We start from the raw sequence: 20,794 nt of genomic DNA on the forward strand, positions 1-20,794 counted from the left end.
CACATCTTAATTTGACTACATTTTCATTTATTAAAAACATAAGAAAATGTGTTAATATTGTCACAGGTCTGTCTGTAATCAAATTGCCTAACATTTCACAAGCGGTATTCTACTTTACAAGATTAATTACAAGATACTTTCTCTAATTTTCAAAGAGTTATGAAATTAAAATAGATCATAGAAAAATATGTGAATAAAAAGCCAATGAGGAACATTGGACGCCTGGCATGCTTTTTGATTTTAGAAAGAGTTTGATTCAAGCTATTGCCTCAGTTGCTTCAGCTGATAATGTCACAAGTCATTGAGCTCTGCCACTTTGCTGCCGATGTGCCTGATATCCTTCTGAAGCTTCTTCTTGTCGAGGCGGGATTTGATGTCACCTATCTGTCTCAGGGACTCAATGGCATCATGCACAGACAGGAACCCTGTTCAAAAGAGGAGCAGACATCATGCATTTGAGTGAAAATTATTCTCTGAATGCTTAAAACTCTCTATAACGTTAGCTTTATGACAGTTATTTTTCTTGACTCCAACATTTGACATTTGGTGTTATAACAGTTACATTTTTATTTAGCCTAGTTTCAATAGTTTCAATTTCTTTCAATATGTTAACAAGTTTGCTCTCTCCAATATTCTACTGGTCTGAAATAAAAAACTGTCTATGGTCCTAATCATCAGTTATGATGACATCACTCGTAGTTAAGAACATACTGGCTAAAATAGAAATATTTTTCAATATTGCATGTACTCTAAAAAGTAATATCCAGTGACTGTGAGGTGGAGGGATAACGTTTCTTGTACTATGATGGGATATTAAATCTCTCTCCTTCTCTTTATGACCCCCACGCCTGTCTTGCCACGAGAATGTACGACACTGATCAATTATGTATTGCTTTCTCTCTCATCTAATACCATCTCCTTCTATCTTTTCATCCTATACCTAAAATAGAGCGATAGATGGATGGCTCTCTCTAGGACTGAGAGCGGTGGCTGAGCAATGATTCATAGAGCAGTTTACTCCTGCACTTATTTACTGGAGAGAGGCTTTGCCTCCTTTCTATTTGTCTACACTTTAATAAGAGCTGGAGACTGAGAGAGGTTGACAGGAGGTGGGAAAGGTTTGAAATCTTGTGCCAGAGCTCCTGGGAAATGACTTCGAGTGGCACAGCAGTGAGACGGGGATGGATGTCAGCAGCAGCTTGATGCAGAGCAGAGCTGCTGTACTGGGTTGCCTGGATGGTATGGCTTGTCCTACTGTATGACTTATTAGCTTTGAGGTAGCTAGCTGTAACTCAACATCCCTCTAATTTAATCTGGCAGAGATCCTGCTGTATTTGCATTTACGACCAGAAGCTGATTTTAGTGTGTTGTTGGTAGTTTTCTTTATCACAGAGAGAGAGCGAGAGCTGAGGCTTAATTGACCATGTCTTTAGAAATAGTTTTTGACATGATTGTTTGCCATATTAAAAAACAGCTGTATATTAGTGAATATTAGTGGAGTAGTAATTATGAACAGTCTCTCGCTCTCTTTTCTGACTCTTTTGTGAACCTTTTCAGCATGTGTGTTTTTTCCTTGACGTATATGGTACCTATGTGTATTATGTGTCTGTTTAGTCACTGATGACAGCATCACCCACCTTTGTGGTATTCCTGTTTGAGCAGTTGCAGCTCCTGATGAAGGCCGCTCTCCCCTAAGGTCATTCTTTTAGTGAGTTTGGTTTCAGAGCGTTTCAGCTGTTCTGCCTGGCTGCGTTTGGACTGCTCCCGCTGGGCTTCAAACTGCTCCACACGGGCCTCCAGAGCACGTAGCTGGACAGCTAATCTTGACTCCGCCTCTAGCTGAACACAGAACTAAGATTTCAAACGTACAGCACTGCACGGCAGTTTTTTAATCCTTGCGAACATGTGATATGTGTAATATGTGAACAGTGTGTTACTTGTGACATTTGAGCATTACAAGTTCACAAACATATTAGGCTACTTTTAATGTATAACTATAACTCTAAGTGTGTAATTATATCACAGGTCTCATGGTTAATTTAATCATGATCGATGCTTAGAAATGTCACATGTGGCACCTTGAACAATTCACCCATACCAATCCCTCCCTTTAACTCTCATCATTTTTCAAAGTGAAGTACTTTTTTTCTGCTGAGTCACACAGCTCAAGAAGTGTGACTGAACTTTGCACACAAATAAGAAGTCTTGCAGATCCTTGCAATTTGATGCAAAGACTTGAAGCACAGCAAAGGCAAAAGGAGGATATTCTAAATGCTGCCTGCCTATTGCTTGCATGTTGTTATTGTGGACATAATTGCATAAATTGTGGATCACTGAAACCTACCATTTTGTCCTGCAGTTGTGTGCGGTGCTGCTGGCTGCTTTCCGTATGAGCCTGGGCTAAACTGTTGAGCTGTTGTTGTGCCCACTTCCTTAGCGAATCGGTCTGCTCCTTGGCTTCCTTCAGTTCAGCTGACATCCTGCAAAGCCAGCAGGAATAGAAATAAGGGAATACAGTAGGCTTTACAAACTACAACTACATACAAATTGCATTTTTTTTGTTCAAAACTAGACACCGAAAATGCCATTAGTAAATTAGATAGGATTGTCTTAAAAATTCATACAGACTTGTAAATACCTAGAAACCTGAGCAATGCTTGCTGTAAATTTAGGCCCATTATATAAAGCTCCTACTTGGCACTACTTGGTGCTTGGCATTGACATAAGAATTTCTCTGTTTCCATTACCAATACTTTATTGGCATCTCCTTGTCAATGCAGTGTGTAAAACTGGCTATGGAGTGAAAACAGAATGCCAATAATAAATCAATAATTGATATTCTGTCAGTTTATTTTAAAAGCAAGATGCTTTATGTTCAGACATCCTCTCTTTGGTAATTAGAGATAAGACTACCTCAGCAACAGTGCTGCTTTTTTTGGTTTACTTGATGCCAGCCTCTGCAGGCAGAACACTGTTACTCTGGAGTGCTGCTGCTATTTGTGCAGAGACACACAAACTCACATTCTTGTGGTGGAATGATGCTGCATGAACAGTTAAGAAACAACTGATGCTGATCGTATGGCCTCTCTGTAGCTGTGAACACTGTGTTTGTTTGTGGAAGCTAAACAAATCTCGTTGCCATTTATATAGCTGTATGCAGCTCACATAACTCACATACAGTAACCCATCGGGTTAACAATGTTAAAATGTCTCAGATGAAAGCTGCAACGTTAGACAGGTTGAGTGAAATATTGTGTGGGCTTTAGTACCGTAAATATGCAGTGTCTCATCAAAGTGTTTTATATAAAAACATATTGGCACTTTAATTGACCTTTCCTATAATCCCTCCGATTCAGGGGATTCTTCCTAAATGAGAAAATCAATGAGGCAAATGCCAGGACTTGATGTGTGTCTGTGTTTGACCACAATACAAATCAGACTCCTGTTACAAGTGAATTTTCCTCTTCAGGTCTGCTGCTGCAGAGACACATCCTTCATAACTCCACGCTGGCTGGCTAATATTGCTAATGTTGACAGATGTTCAGCCAGGTGTACACACTAGACAACAGAGCAGCTGATTTGGCTGTGTTGGTTGAGTTTTCAGAACCGGCCTGTCTCCATGGAGGTTTATCATTTCCCTATTGTAAGAGGGTCAGAATGCTTCCATCTAATTGCCGTCGTTGTGTTCTTGAGCTTGACTGAAACGTATTATTAAGCATATTTGATTATTTTTTCAGTGGCCTTTTGCTCTGAGCAGTACTGTGGGCTTTTTATTTTAAACATATTTTATTGAGATCAGAACCAAGTTTTGAAAATAAACATTTTGCACAGTTTAGATTTTAAACAGAAAAAGACAAAATGACAGAGCACAACAAATTTTATATAAAAGGCGCACACAAATCACCCACCCACCCCACCCTGGCTTAGTTGGAATCATATGCATACATACAAAATATAACAGAACATAGTCTGGTAAGACTTGTAAGTCTGCGAAATATGATAGAAAAGGCTGCCATATACAAAACCACTTATCAGTGTTACCTTTCATCGTGTACTTAATTTCCCCAAGTTTCAAGAAAAACATTACATCTTTAAGCCACTGTGAAACTGAAGGAGGGTTTGGAGACTTCCACTGTAAGAGAATTCGACGTCTGGCTACTAAAGATGTGAAACTAAGAATTTCTGTCTGTGCCAAATTTAGTCGATCTGACTGGTCTGGGGTCCCAAAAATAGCAATTAAGAGGCACGGTTGAAAATCTATTCTTGTTATAATTGAAATTGTGTTGAAATAACCAGAGCAGAAAATGTGTAAGCGTGGACAAAGGAAAAACATGTGGCTCAAGTGGCAATGTAGGTTCAGACATTGATCACACTTATCCTCTACTTCCGGGAAAATAACAGACAATTTTGATTTTAAAAAGTGGACCCTATGTACAACCTTAAAATGAATCAGCCCAAGACGTACACAAGACAACACAGTACTCGGTCCATCAACAACTTTCTGTCACCACTCATCAGTAAATTGGAGTGTGGCTGGCCTTTCTAATGGATGTACTGTGTATAGGCATCTTGTGTGTAGGATTTAAAAGATGTTGTCACATGTCTTGTTTCAGGTTTTGATACCCTGTACTGTACCTACGTTGCTTCTAACAAAAGTAGCTTTTCAGTGTATCGTAGCCATAAATGAGGTGGTTGGAGCTGAAAGGGTTTGACTTTGAATGTTTAACAAAAAGCCAGGTGGAAGCAAAATCTACTGAATCTACTATGGATGGATGGATGAATGGAAGATATAATATTGTAGTTACTTGTTTTTGTCATTATTCCACCTGGCTCCTGGACAGAATTGCTTTTCATCTATTTTTATCTGTTGTTCTTTTCGTACATCAGTGATTTATTTTGCCTGTTACTGCCAATTGAGATTATTTATCAGATGGATTAGCAAATCAATTTAACTAACAGATTTTCTCTGCCTCTGGCATCAAAAGTTTGAGACGGCAATGGCTCTGAAATGCCCAGCTATAGAGAGTTAGGCCCGACTGGGGATATTATTTGATAGGCAAATTAGTTCCTCATAGATTATTATTTATTATGTGGGTCTGGGCAGAATAAAAAAATTAACATAAAGAATCAATCACTTGAAGACTGCTGCTAAAAGGCAAATTAGCCAAGAAAATTTAGCCATATTTCCCAGTCACAAGCAGCACATTGAATACAGACTGAGACTAGTCTTCAAGAAATTAGAATTAGAAATTAGAGTCTGGAAGTATGGAATTAAAAAGAACATAGTAAGCCCATTTATACAAAGACGTTTAATTAAAAGTTATCTCCACAGACACTTCTAGCATAAAGCAGTTTTACAGGAACACTAAGCCAACTATTGTGAAAGCCTTCTTCATGTAAATTATAATAAAACTTTGCAGTGTTTGCATGTTTAGCAGCAGCCCGATTTCCCCACAAAACCTAGGTTTGATAATCAGGGTAATCCCTGGAAGCACATTAACACCACGAGATAAGAAGCATTAATGTGTAGTATCAGTGGTGAGCCATTTAGCCGTGTTCTTTTTACTCCTTACCACTGCTAACTCTGTAGTTTATGTACAGAAGCACCAATGTGCACCAAACAGCCAGTGAAAAAAAACAAAAGAAGAAATCAGTCTTATACATGCCTTAGTATTTAAACAAGTAGCCCAGGTGTTTTGGGGTTGTGCTTTTTCTTTAATTAATGGCCTTACCTGGCTCCTAGTAGTTTAACTTGTGTATGCAGATCAGCCATAGAGTTTTTTTGTCCCTGGGAATGCTCTGACAATGAGGCCTCCAGCCTCCCCAAGTCATGATGAAGCTGGAAAAAGGAGAATACACAAACACATGCTGTTATATGACGTTGGAGCATCTTGCTCCATTATCTCCATAATCTGACTTTTACCCTCTGCGGTTTCTGCTGAGTCGAGCTGTTTGAGCTACTGCACCAGTCCTGTGGCCAGTCAGCACTGGGAGTAACTGCGGCGACCCACTTTTTCTGCATTTTCAATTATCTTTATGGTACATGCTTGACCACTGCTCTAAAGTTAATGAGCTGCCATCACAATGATTTACCTCCCTGTGCCACTAACAGGACTGAGCGCAGGCTGAATCAGTGTGAGTGTGTGTGTGTGTGTGTGTGTGTGTGTGTGTGTGTGTGTGTGTGTGTGTGTGTGTGTGTTGAGGGCAGTTGTGGTCAGCTTTGGATTTAGTAAAGTGAAGGAGAGTATTATAACATGTGACATGTGTGTCCTAATCCAGTCTTTTAGTAATTTCTCTATAATATTCATCTTGGAAAGAACGTTTGATCTCAAAAGGCAGTAAAGGATGTTTATGGAGATCTGTTTGAATTCATTTCACATCTCATTTTCCTCTTTCAGAGTCAGTGGTTAAGCCTCTGACTTTAATTGATAAGGCCAGTCTCACTTACCAGTCACGTGCCAAACAGCCAGCCATTCTCTCTAGGATAAACAGCAAATACACCCCCTGTATGTATTGTCAGATTATTATTTCTTTCATGCAAGCAGCATTTAAATGAATGTAATCCCCTGTTTATACCTAAATAAATTCACAAAGGAACACATTATTCCATAATTTGAGACTTGAGTATTCAAATGATTCCCAGGCTCAACACTGTGTGAGGACAGACAGAGGAGGGGTAAGGATTAGGTTAGGATTGTAGACTTTGCTATTTAATGTAATACGGCATTATTTAAGACATATGACATATGACAAGCTGAAGTCTACAGGCATGCAGGTGCATCTTTGAGTCTGTACTTAGGTAAAGCGTGCTTTGAGTTCAATGCTAATGCCAGCATGCTATCATGCTAATGTTCATCATCTTAGTTTATTACCAAAATGTAATGGTAATCCATACAAAGGTTTTTGAGACATGTCTCTAAAAAAACAAAACTGTAAACTTGTTGGTGGCGCTAGAGGAAAATCAGGGGATGACCAATCTCACTCTGTTCATTTGCGGGGGACCATGGATGTCTGAACAAAATTGCATTGCAATCCATAGAGTATTGGTGAACTAACTGACTGCTATACATTACCATCTCCAGAGCCATGCAACTATCATGATTACAAATATGCAATGTACTATCCTAGCGTTGCAATATTACAGAAAACAGAATGTTCCCTCAAAGTTTAATGTTTTGAATGTCACTGAGTTGAAGAAGAATTTTGGTATGTCCAGGTATCAGAGGATTGACTTTTAAAGCCTTATAAAGATTTTGATTTTGGCCCTGCCAAACCCTTTGTCAGTATTCACGCACCGTCTCACCTTGACTTCCAGCTCTTTGAGCCGTACGTCCAATGCTGACCTGAGCGCTGCCATCTCCTGCTGCAGTCTAATCACCCGCAGCTCCCCAGAGCTCACGTCAGCGCTCAGCTTGGCAATGCTGGCGTCACATCTGACATAATAGGTGGGGAAGCAGAGTGGCACCACAGAATCAGAATAGTGGGATGGGAGGGAGTTGAGGAAAGGTGTGAAGTCAGGGAGATGAGCAAAAGGCTGGAGACAACAGGGAGGAAGCACTATTTTGAAGCGCACAACATTCAGACAGTAGACAAACAGGACAGCTGCCCTTATCAATACTTTCCAAGGCGAGCTAATGGAAGCCAGAAGAAGGCTCTGCTGAATCTTAAGCAGTGATCTTTCATCCTTTAAATGCTGAACAAAAACATTTAAACGTTCTAGTGGAAACATGTTTTTATCTCTTGATGAAGAATTACTGAAAAAAAAACATGACAACCAATCAAATTAATAAAATAGTTTACCACATTTATCACCAAATGCAATCAGCAGATTGTGGAAGAATACTTTTCCGCGTCTCACATGCAACATCTTGCTTCTGATATATTTTCCGTTCAGTTTATGTAATAAGCATGAACTGCGCTGCTTATTATCAGCATTGTAATATAGCGCTCTTCCTTCCTGTGCTTAATTTAAGATGCCATCACTAAGCCAGCAAATACTAACTCTCTCCCCGTCTCTATCAGAGTTACAGTGTGTGTGTGTGTGTGTGTGTGTGTGTGTGTGTGTGTGTGTGTTCTTGTTTAACTATATTTATGGGGCCAAAATGCTGGACCCCACAAGGTTAAAGGTCTGTTTGAGGGACTTGGTTTTAGGATTAGGGTTAGAATTAGGTTATGGTTAGGGTGAGGGTAAGGGTTAAGGTTAGGGTAAGGGGCTAGGGAATGCATTATGTCAATGACAGGTCTCCACAAAGATAGTGCCACGCACTATGTGTGTGTGTGTGTGTGTGTGTGTGTGTGTGTGTGTGTGTGTGTGTGTGTGTGTGTGTGTGTGTGTGTGTGTGTGTATGTGTGTCAATATATTATTTGTGATCAAATACAATGTGAGCTCAACAACCAAAGCCAGCAGCTAATTGTGGAGATGCCCAGTGTGAAATAAGGGTTATTTCCCTGTAGACCACTTCAGCGCTTCTATGAAGGGCTTCATAGAATAATACAGTTCATTAAAAAAAAACACTGGCTCTCAACTTACTTGATTATTTATGATTAATGTGCATTAATGGTCATTAGGCTGAGTAGGTGGGTTTTTTCCATAGCTTTTATTGGACCATAAATCAGCTATTTGTTGAGTAATAGACAATATTCCTTCTCACCACTGACCTCTTAAACACCACGGATGAGGCCGGTCTACTGTGAAATAAGATGTTCACAACATAACATTCATCTTTGATCTACTGTCTGATGAGAAATTATATTATCTCAGGTGTATTGACCAGTGATTGCCAGGGATGGTCAAAAGACTTTAGCCTAGGTAGCTGAAAACCTAAAACACCCATCCTAACGCAATCCTCATGACGACAGCCTCTCTTCAGCAATCTAATCTACATACACAATAAGTGTACAAATTAATCCTGTCTGCACTCTGCACAGACACCAAATAATGAGCAAGTGCTAATAAGCATCTAGAGTGTGTTCAAACCTAGAAGCTTAATTCTGTTGAGAATGAAACAATTAATGTGCGCATGTGTGTGTCTGTGGTAGTGTCAGAGGCGATGCCACGACGGACTGGAAGTTGTGAGAGTGTGAAGAGCTGTCAGACAGAATGCAGGCTTTACAATCTCACTTCATTAGAGCAAGAGAAAAACAAGTAGGATAATAGCAAAGAAAAACAAATCAGTCATGCACTAGACTTGGGTCTAAACAATTGTACAATCCCTTCGAATAATGCTTTAGTGGAGAGTTTTGATGTGCAGTCTCATTGCTGTATATGTTAATACTGAACAGCACCTCAGTGTTTGCATACACTGTTTGACCCAGGCCTGGTGTGCATACCTGGCTACTCTTCCTCTCAGGTCTCCAATGCCAGCCACGTTCTTCTGCTCCAGGCTTTGAACAGCCATTGTGGTTCCAGAGGTGATGGAGTCCCGCAGGGCTGTCTGTCTCTCCAGGGCCTGCCCAGAACAAAGGGAGTGTATTTGTCTATTTTATGTTAAAGCCGTAGTCATTTTTAATAGTGTGTTAATTCCCCTTCTGACACTCATTTTAATGCTGTCAAAACAACCGATGTGGGTAAAACTACCATATGGTCCTTGTTAAGAAAGGCCAGACATTTCCTCACCGCTATTGCATGAATGATCATTGTATAAAATAGGCCATTCACATGTGTGATAACCCAACATAACCCACCATCAACAAGACAACCCTCTGGCTTATCATGAGAGCCAAGCATATTCACTTCACGACATAGCTTATTACTTTTACAAGAGCAGAATTAATTAGCTCTCAGGCATGTACTATTTCAGATAATGACAGGCCTCTAATCATATTAATGGCCCATTTGGTATGTACTAATGAAGTAATGTGTTTCATTTCTGTGCTCTGTTTCTATAAGGCAGCTATCAAACTGTGGCTTGATGTTCTGCTCAGTCAAAGATGACTCCAAACACTCATTTGTTTCATGAGTCATATTACAACGCACTCTCTGCAGTAATTGACTGAGGTTTGTGTATTACTTGGCATTATCTATTTAGCCACATACTGTGTACTTCATTTGTTTTTTGCTTATGCATACAAAATGTCCACTAGCTGATGTTGACGAGCAGTCAGGCAGGCTTTGCTCAGGCGCTGCACCATTCTATCAGGTGTAATCAAATCAGCTGTGAGCTTGGAGGCCTGGGTGTGTGTGTGTGTGTGTGTGTGTGTGTGTGTGTGTGTGTGTGTGTGTGTGTGTGTGTGTGTGTGTGTGTGTGTGTTCTCGTTTAACTACATTCGTGGGCTCCTAAAACCAGGAATACACTATACTTGTGGGGTCCGGATAGCTTTGTGGGGCCAAAATGCTGGACCCTACAAGTTTAAAGGTCTGTTTGAGGGTTAAGACTTGGTTTTAGGATTAGGGTTAGAATTAGGTTATGGTTAGGGTGAGGGTAAGGGTTAAGGTTAGGCATTTAGTTGTGGTGGTTAAGGTTAGGGTAAGGGGCTAGGAAATGCATTATGTCAATGGCGGGTCCCCACAAAGATAGTGAAACGCACTATGTGTGTGTGTGTGTGTGTGTGTGTGTGTGTGTGTGTGTGTGTGTCCGGGTTTGTGCTTTACATGGAAAGAGATGAGGAGAACAGAGGAGAGCAGATGAAAGAAAAGCAGGAAAGCAGACAGGTAGAGAAAAAAAGGGAATCCACATGGATGGACATGGACTCCATCCACATAATGAGAAGTTATTTCCGACAAAAAAGGCTACATGACGCATTGCAACAATACATTGGTTAAGTGCATTAGTAAATTAACTAACCTCCACCATCTGCCCACTTGTATACCTGTATGTCCATGCTAAGCTGCTTGACAATGCGTGTGATAGTCAGTATGTGATTCTCCAGCAGCTTGCGAGACAGTGCCTCGACCTGGACGGAGCCCTGGGCGGACTGCAGACCTGCTGACACCTCCTCTTTGATCCTGAAAGCCTGTTCCAGCAGCACAGCCAGTGTCCTCTCCTGACTGCTCAGACTCTCCAAGACATCAGGCCTTAATCGGGAAGTAAACATAAACAGAAAACCAAGCTTTGAGTCTCAACAGTTTAGAAGCGCCTTATAATTGATTTTGGTAATTCAGGGATATGTGTTACAAATCATGAAAAGTTAACATTTTATAGCGCTGGAGGCACAGGAATAGATTTAGGAATTTAAAAAAAGCACTTTACAGTACAGCCAGTGTCCTCTCCTGACTGCTCAAACTACCCTCCAAGACACCACGCCTTAAATCAGGAAGTAAACAAACAGAAAACCAAGCTATGAGTCTCAACAGTTTAAAGTCTCCTGATAATTGATTTTGGTAATTCAGGGACACGTGTTACAAATCAAGAAGTTAACATTTTAGAGCACTGGAGGCACAGGAATAGATTCAGGAATTTAAAAAAATCACTTGACAGTATAATTCAATGAAGCATTCATCCACCCAGAAGAATAATGAAGACGGAATGAGATGATGTGCACTGGTTTCCATTCCCTCAGGTCATCCTCATACCAGATCTCTTATTGACTTCCTGTCCCTGTGCGTGCTGTGTCACTCTGTCTGATGCTACTGTGGATTAAGGATTAATTTGATCAATGTGATTCACAGGGGGTGTTAGAAAGGTTGCTGGTGGGAGATAACTTTTAACTTTTCTACCTCTCGCAGATTGATTTGAGAATTGAATAAGTGACCCACAACTACTTTATGGATAAATATCAATACAAAGTGTCAATAAGAAAAGTTACCTGGTGGGGTTCTGATTGGGCTGTAACTTCCAGCTGTTTGACATTTTTCTTGTCTAAAAAGAGAAACACATATTACATATTGTGGTGAGAAATGCAGTAGTTTTTACTCAAATTTGTTTTTAATCTGCTCTGTCAACCAGAATAAACTTTTTATAGTCCTCTCTGTGTATAAAGAGACCCATACAATATAACGCAATATAATATTTTCATTTTTTTAAATCAACAATAACAAGTAATTTTCATGTTTTACATTTTAGAATACTCACAGGTCTGCTTTTCTTCAGTTCTCTTAGTTCATGTGTTTGTGTTGTCACTTGGTAACTGTGTGTCTTGTTGAGCGGGGTGTGCCTGCCTGCCAGTCAGAATTTGTCAACACAGTAATGCAAGAGTGATGCATTGTATAGTTGGTGAAGCAGCTTAACTCAGCAAAGCAGAACATTGAGTGTGAACATTACTTTTCCCTAAACTCTAAGAAATGTAGCTGACTAACTGAGTAGTCCACAATGTAGGAACTGACCTGAACTCAAAGACAACTAGAGTCCAGCTGCCCTTCATTTTGTTCTTCTAGACAATTCATGAACTGGATGGTTGATTACCTTATAGATACAGTGAATTAATGCAATGGTGGTCTTATTGTATTTGGCACTCTTTTTCACTAGAGTTAGCCTAATCATTAATGGTTTAAAGTTTTCAGAAATTAAGAGTCTATTTCATTTTTCTATGAAGTAAAACAATCAAGCCCCCTTGGGGTGGTCCTTCTAATGCCGCCAAATAGGCTAATTACAGATTACAAACGTACATTTTTATTAGCATTTGATTAAAATTCAAACTGAGCTTAGTGTTAATATTTTAATTCTATAAAAAAAAAACAATCCAATCAATCCAATCCAATCAATAACAAACTAAAACAAAGAATTTGTTCTATTCTGCTGTACATGGACATATAAAATATTCTAAAGGTGTTTGAGTCTAGTGTCAAGTTTTGAATAACTCATTGGCCAGCGCTAAGAGGTTCAGGTTGTACCTGCTGCAATTCTTGTGGCTGAAGCCGGCTGAGGCTGGAAAAGAGAATATGTACGATGATATGAACTGGGCACGGACAGTACAGTAAGTGAATATTGGCCAAATCAGCTCTGTATCTCTTCCCTCTGCTGTTTCATTGCACACAATATAACTAGCTATGTACATTAAGCTTTTCTCTGACTGAATAAGTTATGAGAGGCATGATGACTCAACACAGTGGAAATGGCCTTTTTATGTTTAATTTAACCTGATCCATATTATCATACAGTGTGACTCACGTTGTTCTAGTAGTGACACTGAATTACAATTGCAGTCATTGGACATGATTCTGAGATTTTAAGTGTCTGTGTGCAGGTGTATGCGTGCACAGATACACACACACTGTGGACGAGTCTCTTATCAACAGGACCAGAATCATTTAGAGGAAAGGCATGCTCACTGCAGACTCATCAGTTATCCAAAAAAGCTGATAGTAGCTGAAAGGAATGGTTTGGCTCACATGCTCACATCTCTATCTACTTAACTTAGAGCGGGGTTCAGGGCAGTGCAGTTCACTGTGTTGCTGCCAGTGCCCTCCTGGTTGTAATTAAATAGTTTTATTTTGCTGGGTGGATGTGATATCAACCAAAATGATCCCAAGCTACAACAAAACTCATTAATGGATTCTCATTTAATGTTTAATACACATTCTGATTACACAGAAATGACCTAAAGTATTCTTCTATAGAGGTCAATGTTGCCATAAATGACCATGCAACATTGGAGGCTGATAATCATTTTTTCATTATTAGAGGGTCGAGAGCTCGCAACAGAAGGTTTTATCAGTGCCACTCACACCTTCATCATTCATCCCTACAGGTGATACCAAGGTCAGATCACCAAAAGGCTCTCTCACAGGGATAAATGTCCACGCGAGCAGCATGCGAGTCCTAAATTCCTCTCTGTGGTAAAGTTCATCCATAACATTACCATACAAGTTCATTTTCATCAGCCCTGTTCGCAATTAAAAAGCCATTCTGTGACCTCTTCCATGTATGAATAGGCTATGTGTGCTGCAGAGAATTAGATGGAGAGAGGTATTCATTCTTGTAATTACTGTCTGTGTTTTTGTTTACTTGATAGTGGGCACAGTGTTAACCAGAGGGGGCAGAACAGGCCAGCACTGAAACAAGTGCCGTGGGGAAGACGTAATGAGTTATAAGGCCTATGCACCGCAGCAGCACAGCACTTAAAAAGGGAAGAGGCTGTTCAGCGCTGCCTGCTCGCTGCCTCATGTGGGTGATAACATTCACTGAAGCCTGACCTATTTGTATCCAGACATGACCACAGTGCAAACACATCTACACAATACAAAAAGGAACAAGTCTTTAAAACCTCTAAGGTTTCAGACTTACTGTCAGCTCTGGATTTACCAAGGTCACTGCGATTAAAGAATGAATTTAGAGGCTGAAAATCACCAGGCACCAACTACAAAGAGATAAACTCAGATGGGGGTGACAGAGGACCCACAGTTGACTTATAAACATATCCACGAGGCACTGTTGGGTTGCGTTATGCAATCACCAGAATACAGATTATCCAGTCGAGTGACATGGTTGGCCAGAGGGAGGCGCGGTGCAGCCTTCGTCCTTCATTTGAATATGACAATTAATGGGGAAGTTTGACTAAACCCTTAGCCTTGTAAAGCACAGTGGACAGAGCAGGATACGCACAGACCGTCAACGTCCAAGCGGAGCACTACCAAGCATTTTCAGGTATAGTCATGGAGAAGTCGCTGCATGTGCTCCAACTTCACCACTGAGCTGAGACAAATCTTCAATAGATGAGGCTATTGCTTGACGTCTTGACAAGCTTGACAAGTGCACGTGGTGCTCAGTGCATGGCAAAATTTACAGTGCTGCCTGCATAGGCGTTCTACAAGATTAGTTGGGAGACTAACACCCCCATCATCATTTCACTGTGCGTCTCCTTCTTGGCGCTCTAAACCTGATCATCAGTGGAAGTGCTCCCGAGCTGCAGCAAGCCCAACTGTGACATCCTTCCACTATTCAGAGTGTGCTCAGGCTGGCTGGCTGCTGCACAGGCACCATGGAGCAGAAATCCCCTAAGGATGAGAGCACCGCCAAAGGACAGGAGTCTCTGTCCTACCAGCGGAGGATGTGGAAGCATTTCCAGGAGAAAACCAAGCCTTGGCTCAGTCCTAAACTGGGATCGGAGCGTCGGGGTACCGGGGGCGCGGAGGGCAGCAAAAAGGAATCGGGGTTATGGATGTTTAAGAGGAAAAAGAAACAGCTGGACCGAGTTTTTTCGTCGTCTCAGCCGAATCTGCGCTGCTCTCCGCCGGCGCCTTTTGCAGGAGATAAGACGTCCCATGGAAGCGACGCGCTCCCCGGCACCAGCAGCGATCCCCTTGGCGCAGCTTCAGGAGCCACGGGGAGCAAACCCGAGCTGACGGCGCACGGAAGCCCGAAACTCCCCGTATCCCAGCTGATCACGTACCAGCAGAAGAGCTCCTCTCTCGGCTCGGCGTGCTTCGAGAAACTGGTGATGGACCCGGCCGCGGTGGAGGGAGAGGAGGAGCAGCCGCGTAAAAACGCAAGTGATTCTGTGAGTAAAGACGCATGTGGTAAACACACGCATCTGGTAAATTATATGTTTCTATTAAGTGGGGGTATTGCAAAAATTTAAATCCATGAGGAGGCGGGCTTGGCTACATTGCCCTGAAAATGACAAGTTTCATGATGGTGTGGTGCTGCGACGTGCTCACTGCTCCAATCATGTGATGCACTCATTGTTTTGTCAGTCCACTATATTCTTTTATCTGTCCTGTAGCTTGTAGGGCTGTATGGGCCATATGACTACAACCAATGCCTGTGAACATCACCAACAAGCTTACATCACAAGCTACTTGGTTTGTAATCATGTCACCATCACTGTCACCCCATGCTACATATCCTGGATGTGTAGGCTACATTTCAGTTATAGACTCCCTGTTAGTATTTCATGGATGTCATTAACAGCCTCCTTTTGCCTGCTTACATCTTTTTTTCCAGTACAGGGATTGTCCTCCTGGCTTCACAGTCCATCTGTCACAGTGTCCTTGCCAGTAGACAGGGGCTGCAACATGCCCATGCATGCTTCATCATGTGTTTCCTTTTCATTAAAAGAGGCCAGTTTGCAAATAGTTAGTTAGATTGATATATTCCCACACAACTCAACATGAGTCAGAGTACCCTAGAAACAAACAGCATTAAAGGCATACTATGTAACTTTTCCATCTTCGGTCCCCCTACAGGTTGTCTCATTGGAACTACAGCTTGCATACATAGTATGCCTTTAACGGTATATATCAGCTGGAGTAGGCTAGTTGTGAAGGTTACATTCACACAAATGACATACAGCCCTAAAGGTCTGAGAGAAGTCAAATCATATAGAAAACACTGTCTGATGAGAGTAATAATTACAGTAAGTAAAACATCTTTAAGGCCATGTCTTATCCCGATACTAGTCCAATTCACTGGTCCTACAGTAGGTCATGTCATTAAAGATCAGCTGTTCTGATATATAACAGTGCTGTCGATAGAAATACTATTGAACATACAGTATGTGTGCCCAAGTGAATTCTGTTTCAGTGGCAGCAGTAATTGCAATGCTTTTCATCTCACCACTCTTGAAGTGTTCCAGACCTGCTTTTCTGAGCATCATCCAGATCGCTGTCTAAAAGTGATTTAGAATGAGTACAGTTCACCCCACTGAAGTTAGGGCCAAAGATATCTTATCCATTAAATCTCTAATGCAGTGCACTCAGCTAAAGAGGTAAACTAAAGCAACTATTAATTATTTCACTGAAACTGATCTTGCAGCTTCATCATAGCACTTACCAGTTACATAATACACAGGGATCTCACTTTGGCAAATAAAGTCTTAGCATTCAATATGAGCCATTAGTTACCTCCTGTTGTTGCCATGTTTGTCCAAGCTTCTGTTGTTCATTTGTTGGACTTTCCACATTGGAGGTGAGCCGTGGTGAAGACTACTTACAGTGACAGCATCATCTTCTCAGGTTTTAGTACAGTCAGAGGTAGCGATCTGTTATTAGCTTGACTGTATGCATGCACAATCACAGATGTAAGATATACAGTATGATCTTAGTCTATTGTGTAATGAGGCTAGAGGAAGAGAAAAGATGGCATGAGATGATGGGTGACAACAGGAAATAAAGGTGATGAAGACAAGTCAGACGGAGTTAGATGCAATGAGGGGATGACATGAGGTCAACTGATAAATGGAGATTAAAATGAGAGGAGACGTGACGAGAGAGGAGATTATAACATTAGAAATGCTATATTAATACCTGGGGGAAAATCATTATATCAAAATATTTTTTTATTAGATAGTGCAGGTACAAAGGTAAGGGGGGAGAGAAAGGGGATAACACGCAGCACAGGAAATCAAGAAGTCAGTTAAATAAACACTAAACATCACAACACACAGGCGTTTAATGCAGCTAAAATATCTACTGTTGATTCATTTTTCCATTTGCAATTTTGTGCATGCAAATAAATTGCATTTATTTGCAGGAACATTATTGACAATGCATTTATGTGCTGCCTAAACACTTTCCCAACAAGGATTATAACTCAAAGTCACACACTTTTACAGTCATCCAAAAAAATCCAACAACCTTTCATCACTGAAATGAAAGCAAAAAGCTCCAAGCCACAATTTCATGAATTAAATAAGAATATATGGGACACAAAAAAGCAAATTCTTTCACAGTTTGATTTGGAAAGTAAACGAAGGAAGGGATCAATGCCAAGTTCTGGAAGTCATTTCATTATTGACTTAATGGAGAAAAACAATTAGCAAATTTAACTTTTGCTTGCAACAGGGTGTTTAGATTTTTAATATATGTGTGTGTGGGCATTTCCCTATGTGTGTAAAGGCTACAGTTACACATGGCAGAGAAAAGCACCTGCTGAAATAGAAAATGATAAGTCATTTTACTGATATGATGTTTCAGTCCCCTTTGCACACTCCATATTCACTTGTCATAAAGATTTATGGATTTTGAACCAATAGACAAATTGTATAATATGTCCTGATTCGGGATGCAGTGATATACCAGTCTCATGGTATACCGTGATATGAAAATTGTTATCATACCGTGTACATTTGCTTATCAATGGTATTGAAAAGATATTGTATTTATTTTCAAAAGGTCGACTTGAAAAAAATGCAACCCTAGTCCTGGTATCTATTTTACTCTGTTTTTCACTCTGAGAGGAGTTAGTATGGGTACTGTATTGATCATGTTCTCCCTCATTCTGTCTCTCTAATTGTAAGTTGTACATTTCACATTGTATAGGAATTACCATTACATTTTTGGCTCTCATAGGTTTTATTGGATCTAAAGAGGTTTCAAAAAAGTTTTCATACATGTTTGCACTGAAGCAAAGTGGGTCATTATCACCTATAGTTCATCTTATTCAGGAGGCTGGAAGGCTGTGCCTGAGGCCCCCACACTTAACACTTTTTAAAGCAGGTTAAAAACATTTCTCTTTACAACAGTGTATGGCTGACTTCTTGGTGTGTGTCTGTGTGTGTGTGTCTTGTATATCTAGCATTTGTATGCTCTGCTCTGTTTTTTTTTGCACTATTATTATCTTATTTTAATGTAAAGCACATTGTGTTGCATTGTATTATGTATGAAATGCGCTACATAGATTAAGTTGACATGACTAATTCAAGTCTGCTGTCAACGCTCTCCTTTACTTAATGTATACAGTACATCATATTGATGGATCAGATTGTCTCCAGCGCTTGTGTCAGTCGAGCTAAACTTTATCGATTTCACACTCTTCTGTCCGTCTCTAGTGTGGGTTGCTCTCTAACCTTCAGTCTCATGCAGAGTTGCCCTTCTATCATTACCTCCCTGACCTGCTAAAAGCCCCTTGTCAAGTGCATTACTGTAAACAAATATTAACTGTGGTAGTTTTTTTTAATATACATATTTTCTGCCCTGTTCTTGCAATAACAAATAATTGTAAATACAGGTTCTGAATTCCATTGAGTTAATAACCATGCATCCACTGATAATATTTAGAACCCATGTTAACTGAGTGGAGAAGCAATTTAAATCACTGTTAAATACTTTACCAACAATCTGAGTATGACGATGTCAGGCTACTTCCTTTAGGCTATTGCAACTCAAATGAGTTTGGCCTCATTAACTAAATATTGTTACTTTATCAGCCTGTAAAGCAACCCATATTTGCTATTTGATGTAACGTTATACTGGACAATCTTGCATCTTAACACGCATAAGACCTAAAATCGAAAAATGTGTTGTTGTTTTTCAAAATTAAGTCAAATGGGTAATCAAAACCATCAAATGTCTTTCGAACAAGATGAAATTAAAAAATAATAAGAAATTAAAAAAAAACTCATAAAATAAACGTATCAATGTTGATAAACAAACAATGAAAACAATAAAATCCTAAAATTAAGTGGTTTGAAACGGAGCTGAATGTCAGATTTTTCGGCAAAATTTTTCTTGCTCTGTGTCTATAGTTTTTGTTACAGGAAGTAGCCCTAAATACAAACTTTGCACTATGGATGTAGCCAGAGCCCGTCTACAGAGAGCCTGTTCACTCCCTATTTAGCCCCATTGTACCGAATTTGGTTGCAGTTCCACCAGAGTTCCACTGGGGGGTGATCGCGGTCCAGTGCAAAATGAATGGGACTCTATGGAGCTAGACGGCTAAATTTGTCTCTTTCGCCTGATTGTCGTTGAGAAATCTCAGATTTGATTGTAGTTTTTGCAAGTTCAACATGGATTATAGGTTGAAAGTTGAATGAATGAATACTTATGTCCTTTCGATTTCTTACAAGTTGAGTCGTTGTTGCCCATAACACGCTAGCATTCTGCTAATGAATGCTGATTGGTCAGTGAAGGACTGATTACGATCGGAGATCCCGCTTGATGGCATCCGAAGCGGAACCAGAATGTCAGAGTGATTATTTCGGCATGGTCTTTAAAACATTAGCAAACCTCTTTATAGCACGTGTATTGACAGGGAGCCTACCTGTCAGCTGTGTTGTCGAGAGAGAGAAAAAGGAAGTGACTCAGAGCATGCCGTAAAGCAGTATCTCTGGCTGTAAGATGTGTATGACGTGATGTTTAGAACAAAAAAACGACTTTAAAAAAATCTAATACCCAACAGTGTGTATTTTCTTAGCCTCCCCTTTCGAATGCAACATTCAAATTACTAGACAAAAAATTATATCCTGAGAAAAGTGGATTTTGAGGGGTATAGCTCCATAGACCTAGCCTGGATGCCAGCCGAACTTAGCCCCGCCCACAACATTTGAGGTCGGGAAGTCATATTCTGACTAGAATCTGAGTATGACGACAGGCTAGAATCTGAGTATGACGAAGTCAGGCAACCATAGACCACCATTCATTCTGCACTTGCCCGTGAGCGCCCTCATATGGAACCAGAGTGGAACTGCAACCAGTTCAGAAGCCGGAAGTTTCCAGAGAGTGGAAGTTCCCTTATTAGATATTCTCTGAAGTAGCCATAGACAGTGAAGGATAGCCTACGCACCTGAAGCTTAATTAGCCAACAGCTACTTCTCGTGACCACTAAACCACTTGTACGGAGGCAGGTACGTTACCGCACCTGAAGAAATTCACGAAGTGGTTAATAAAGTTTCACAAACGTTATAGCTTACTATGTTAGCGGGTAACTTAGCATCACCTTACAGCGCGTGAACGGTGCAACAAATGCTGACATAATCTCCCCACCGCCATTATATTTGTGTCTTAACTTGCTGCGTGCCTATCACCAGTTGCCTCAGCCTCTACGTGGCCTGACTCTCGGAGCCTCTTCTACCTCGTATGAAAATGTATTTCGGACACTTAATGGACATGTTCATCACCAAACTTCGAGGAGCCATGCTTCACACAGGAAAGACCGAGCCGCCATTTGAAAGAGGCCCTAAAGATCCAACACAGACATTA

The 20,794-nt window shown here is 40.5% G+C and overlaps 2 protein-coding genes across 2 annotated transcripts; one reads left to right on the forward strand and one right to left on the reverse strand.

The window, feature by feature from the left end:
• Positions 1–6: 6 nt before the first annotated feature.
• fam81b (family with sequence similarity 81 member B) lies at positions 7–12,366 on the reverse strand. The gene is made up of 8 exons (XM_035999080.1): positions 11,746–12,366; positions 10,810–11,014; positions 9,331–9,449; positions 7,304–7,433; positions 5,733–5,839; positions 2,345–2,480; positions 1,638–1,839; positions 7–425 (listed from the first exon to the last, which is right to left on the reverse strand). The coding sequence occupies exons 1-8, from the start codon at positions 11,787–11,789 to the stop codon at positions 292–294; spliced, it is 1,077 nt and encodes a 358-aa protein (XP_035854973.1). The 5' UTR covers positions 11,790–12,366; the 3' UTR covers positions 7–291.
• Positions 12,367–14,347: 1,981 nt separating this feature from the next.
• zgc:194908 (uncharacterized protein LOC797835 homolog) lies at positions 14,348–15,645 on the forward strand. Its single transcript, XM_036008482.1, has 2 exons — positions 14,348–15,375; positions 15,601–15,645. Exons 1-2 carry the CDS (start codon positions 14,857–14,859, stop codon positions 15,643–15,645), a joined length of 564 nt encoding a protein of 187 aa, XP_035864375.1. The 5' UTR covers positions 14,348–14,856.
• The last annotated feature ends 5,149 nt before the right edge of the window (positions 15,646–20,794 follow it).

Source organism: Sander lucioperca, chromosome 2, assembly GCF_008315115.2.
Source record: "Sander lucioperca isolate FBNREF2018 chromosome 2, SLUC_FBN_1.2, whole genome shotgun sequence".
NCBI classification, from domain to species: Eukaryota; Metazoa; Chordata; class Actinopteri; order Perciformes; family Percidae; genus Sander; species Sander lucioperca.

Coding starts and splice junctions, on each gene's coding strand:
- fam81b (XM_035999080.1), bottom strand. CDS start 11,789: ATGTCAAACAGCTGGAAGTTACAGCCCAATCAGAACCCCACCAG. Junction 5,840..7,303: donor TCAAAGAGCTGGAAGTCAAG/GTGAGACGGTGC, acceptor TCCTTTTTCCAG/CTTCATCATGACTTGGGGAG. Junction 2,481..5,732: donor GTTAAACTACTAGGAGCCAG/GTAAGGCCATTA, acceptor CTGGCTTTGCAG/GATGTCAGCTGAACTGAAGG.
- zgc:194908 (XM_036008482.1), top strand. CDS start 14,857: ATGGAGCAGAAATCCCCTAAGGATGAGAGCACCGCCAAAGGACAGGAG. Junction 15,376..15,600: donor GTAAAAACGCAAGTGATTCT/GTGAGTAAAGAC, acceptor TCTGTCCTGTAG/CTTGTAGGGCTGTATGGGCC.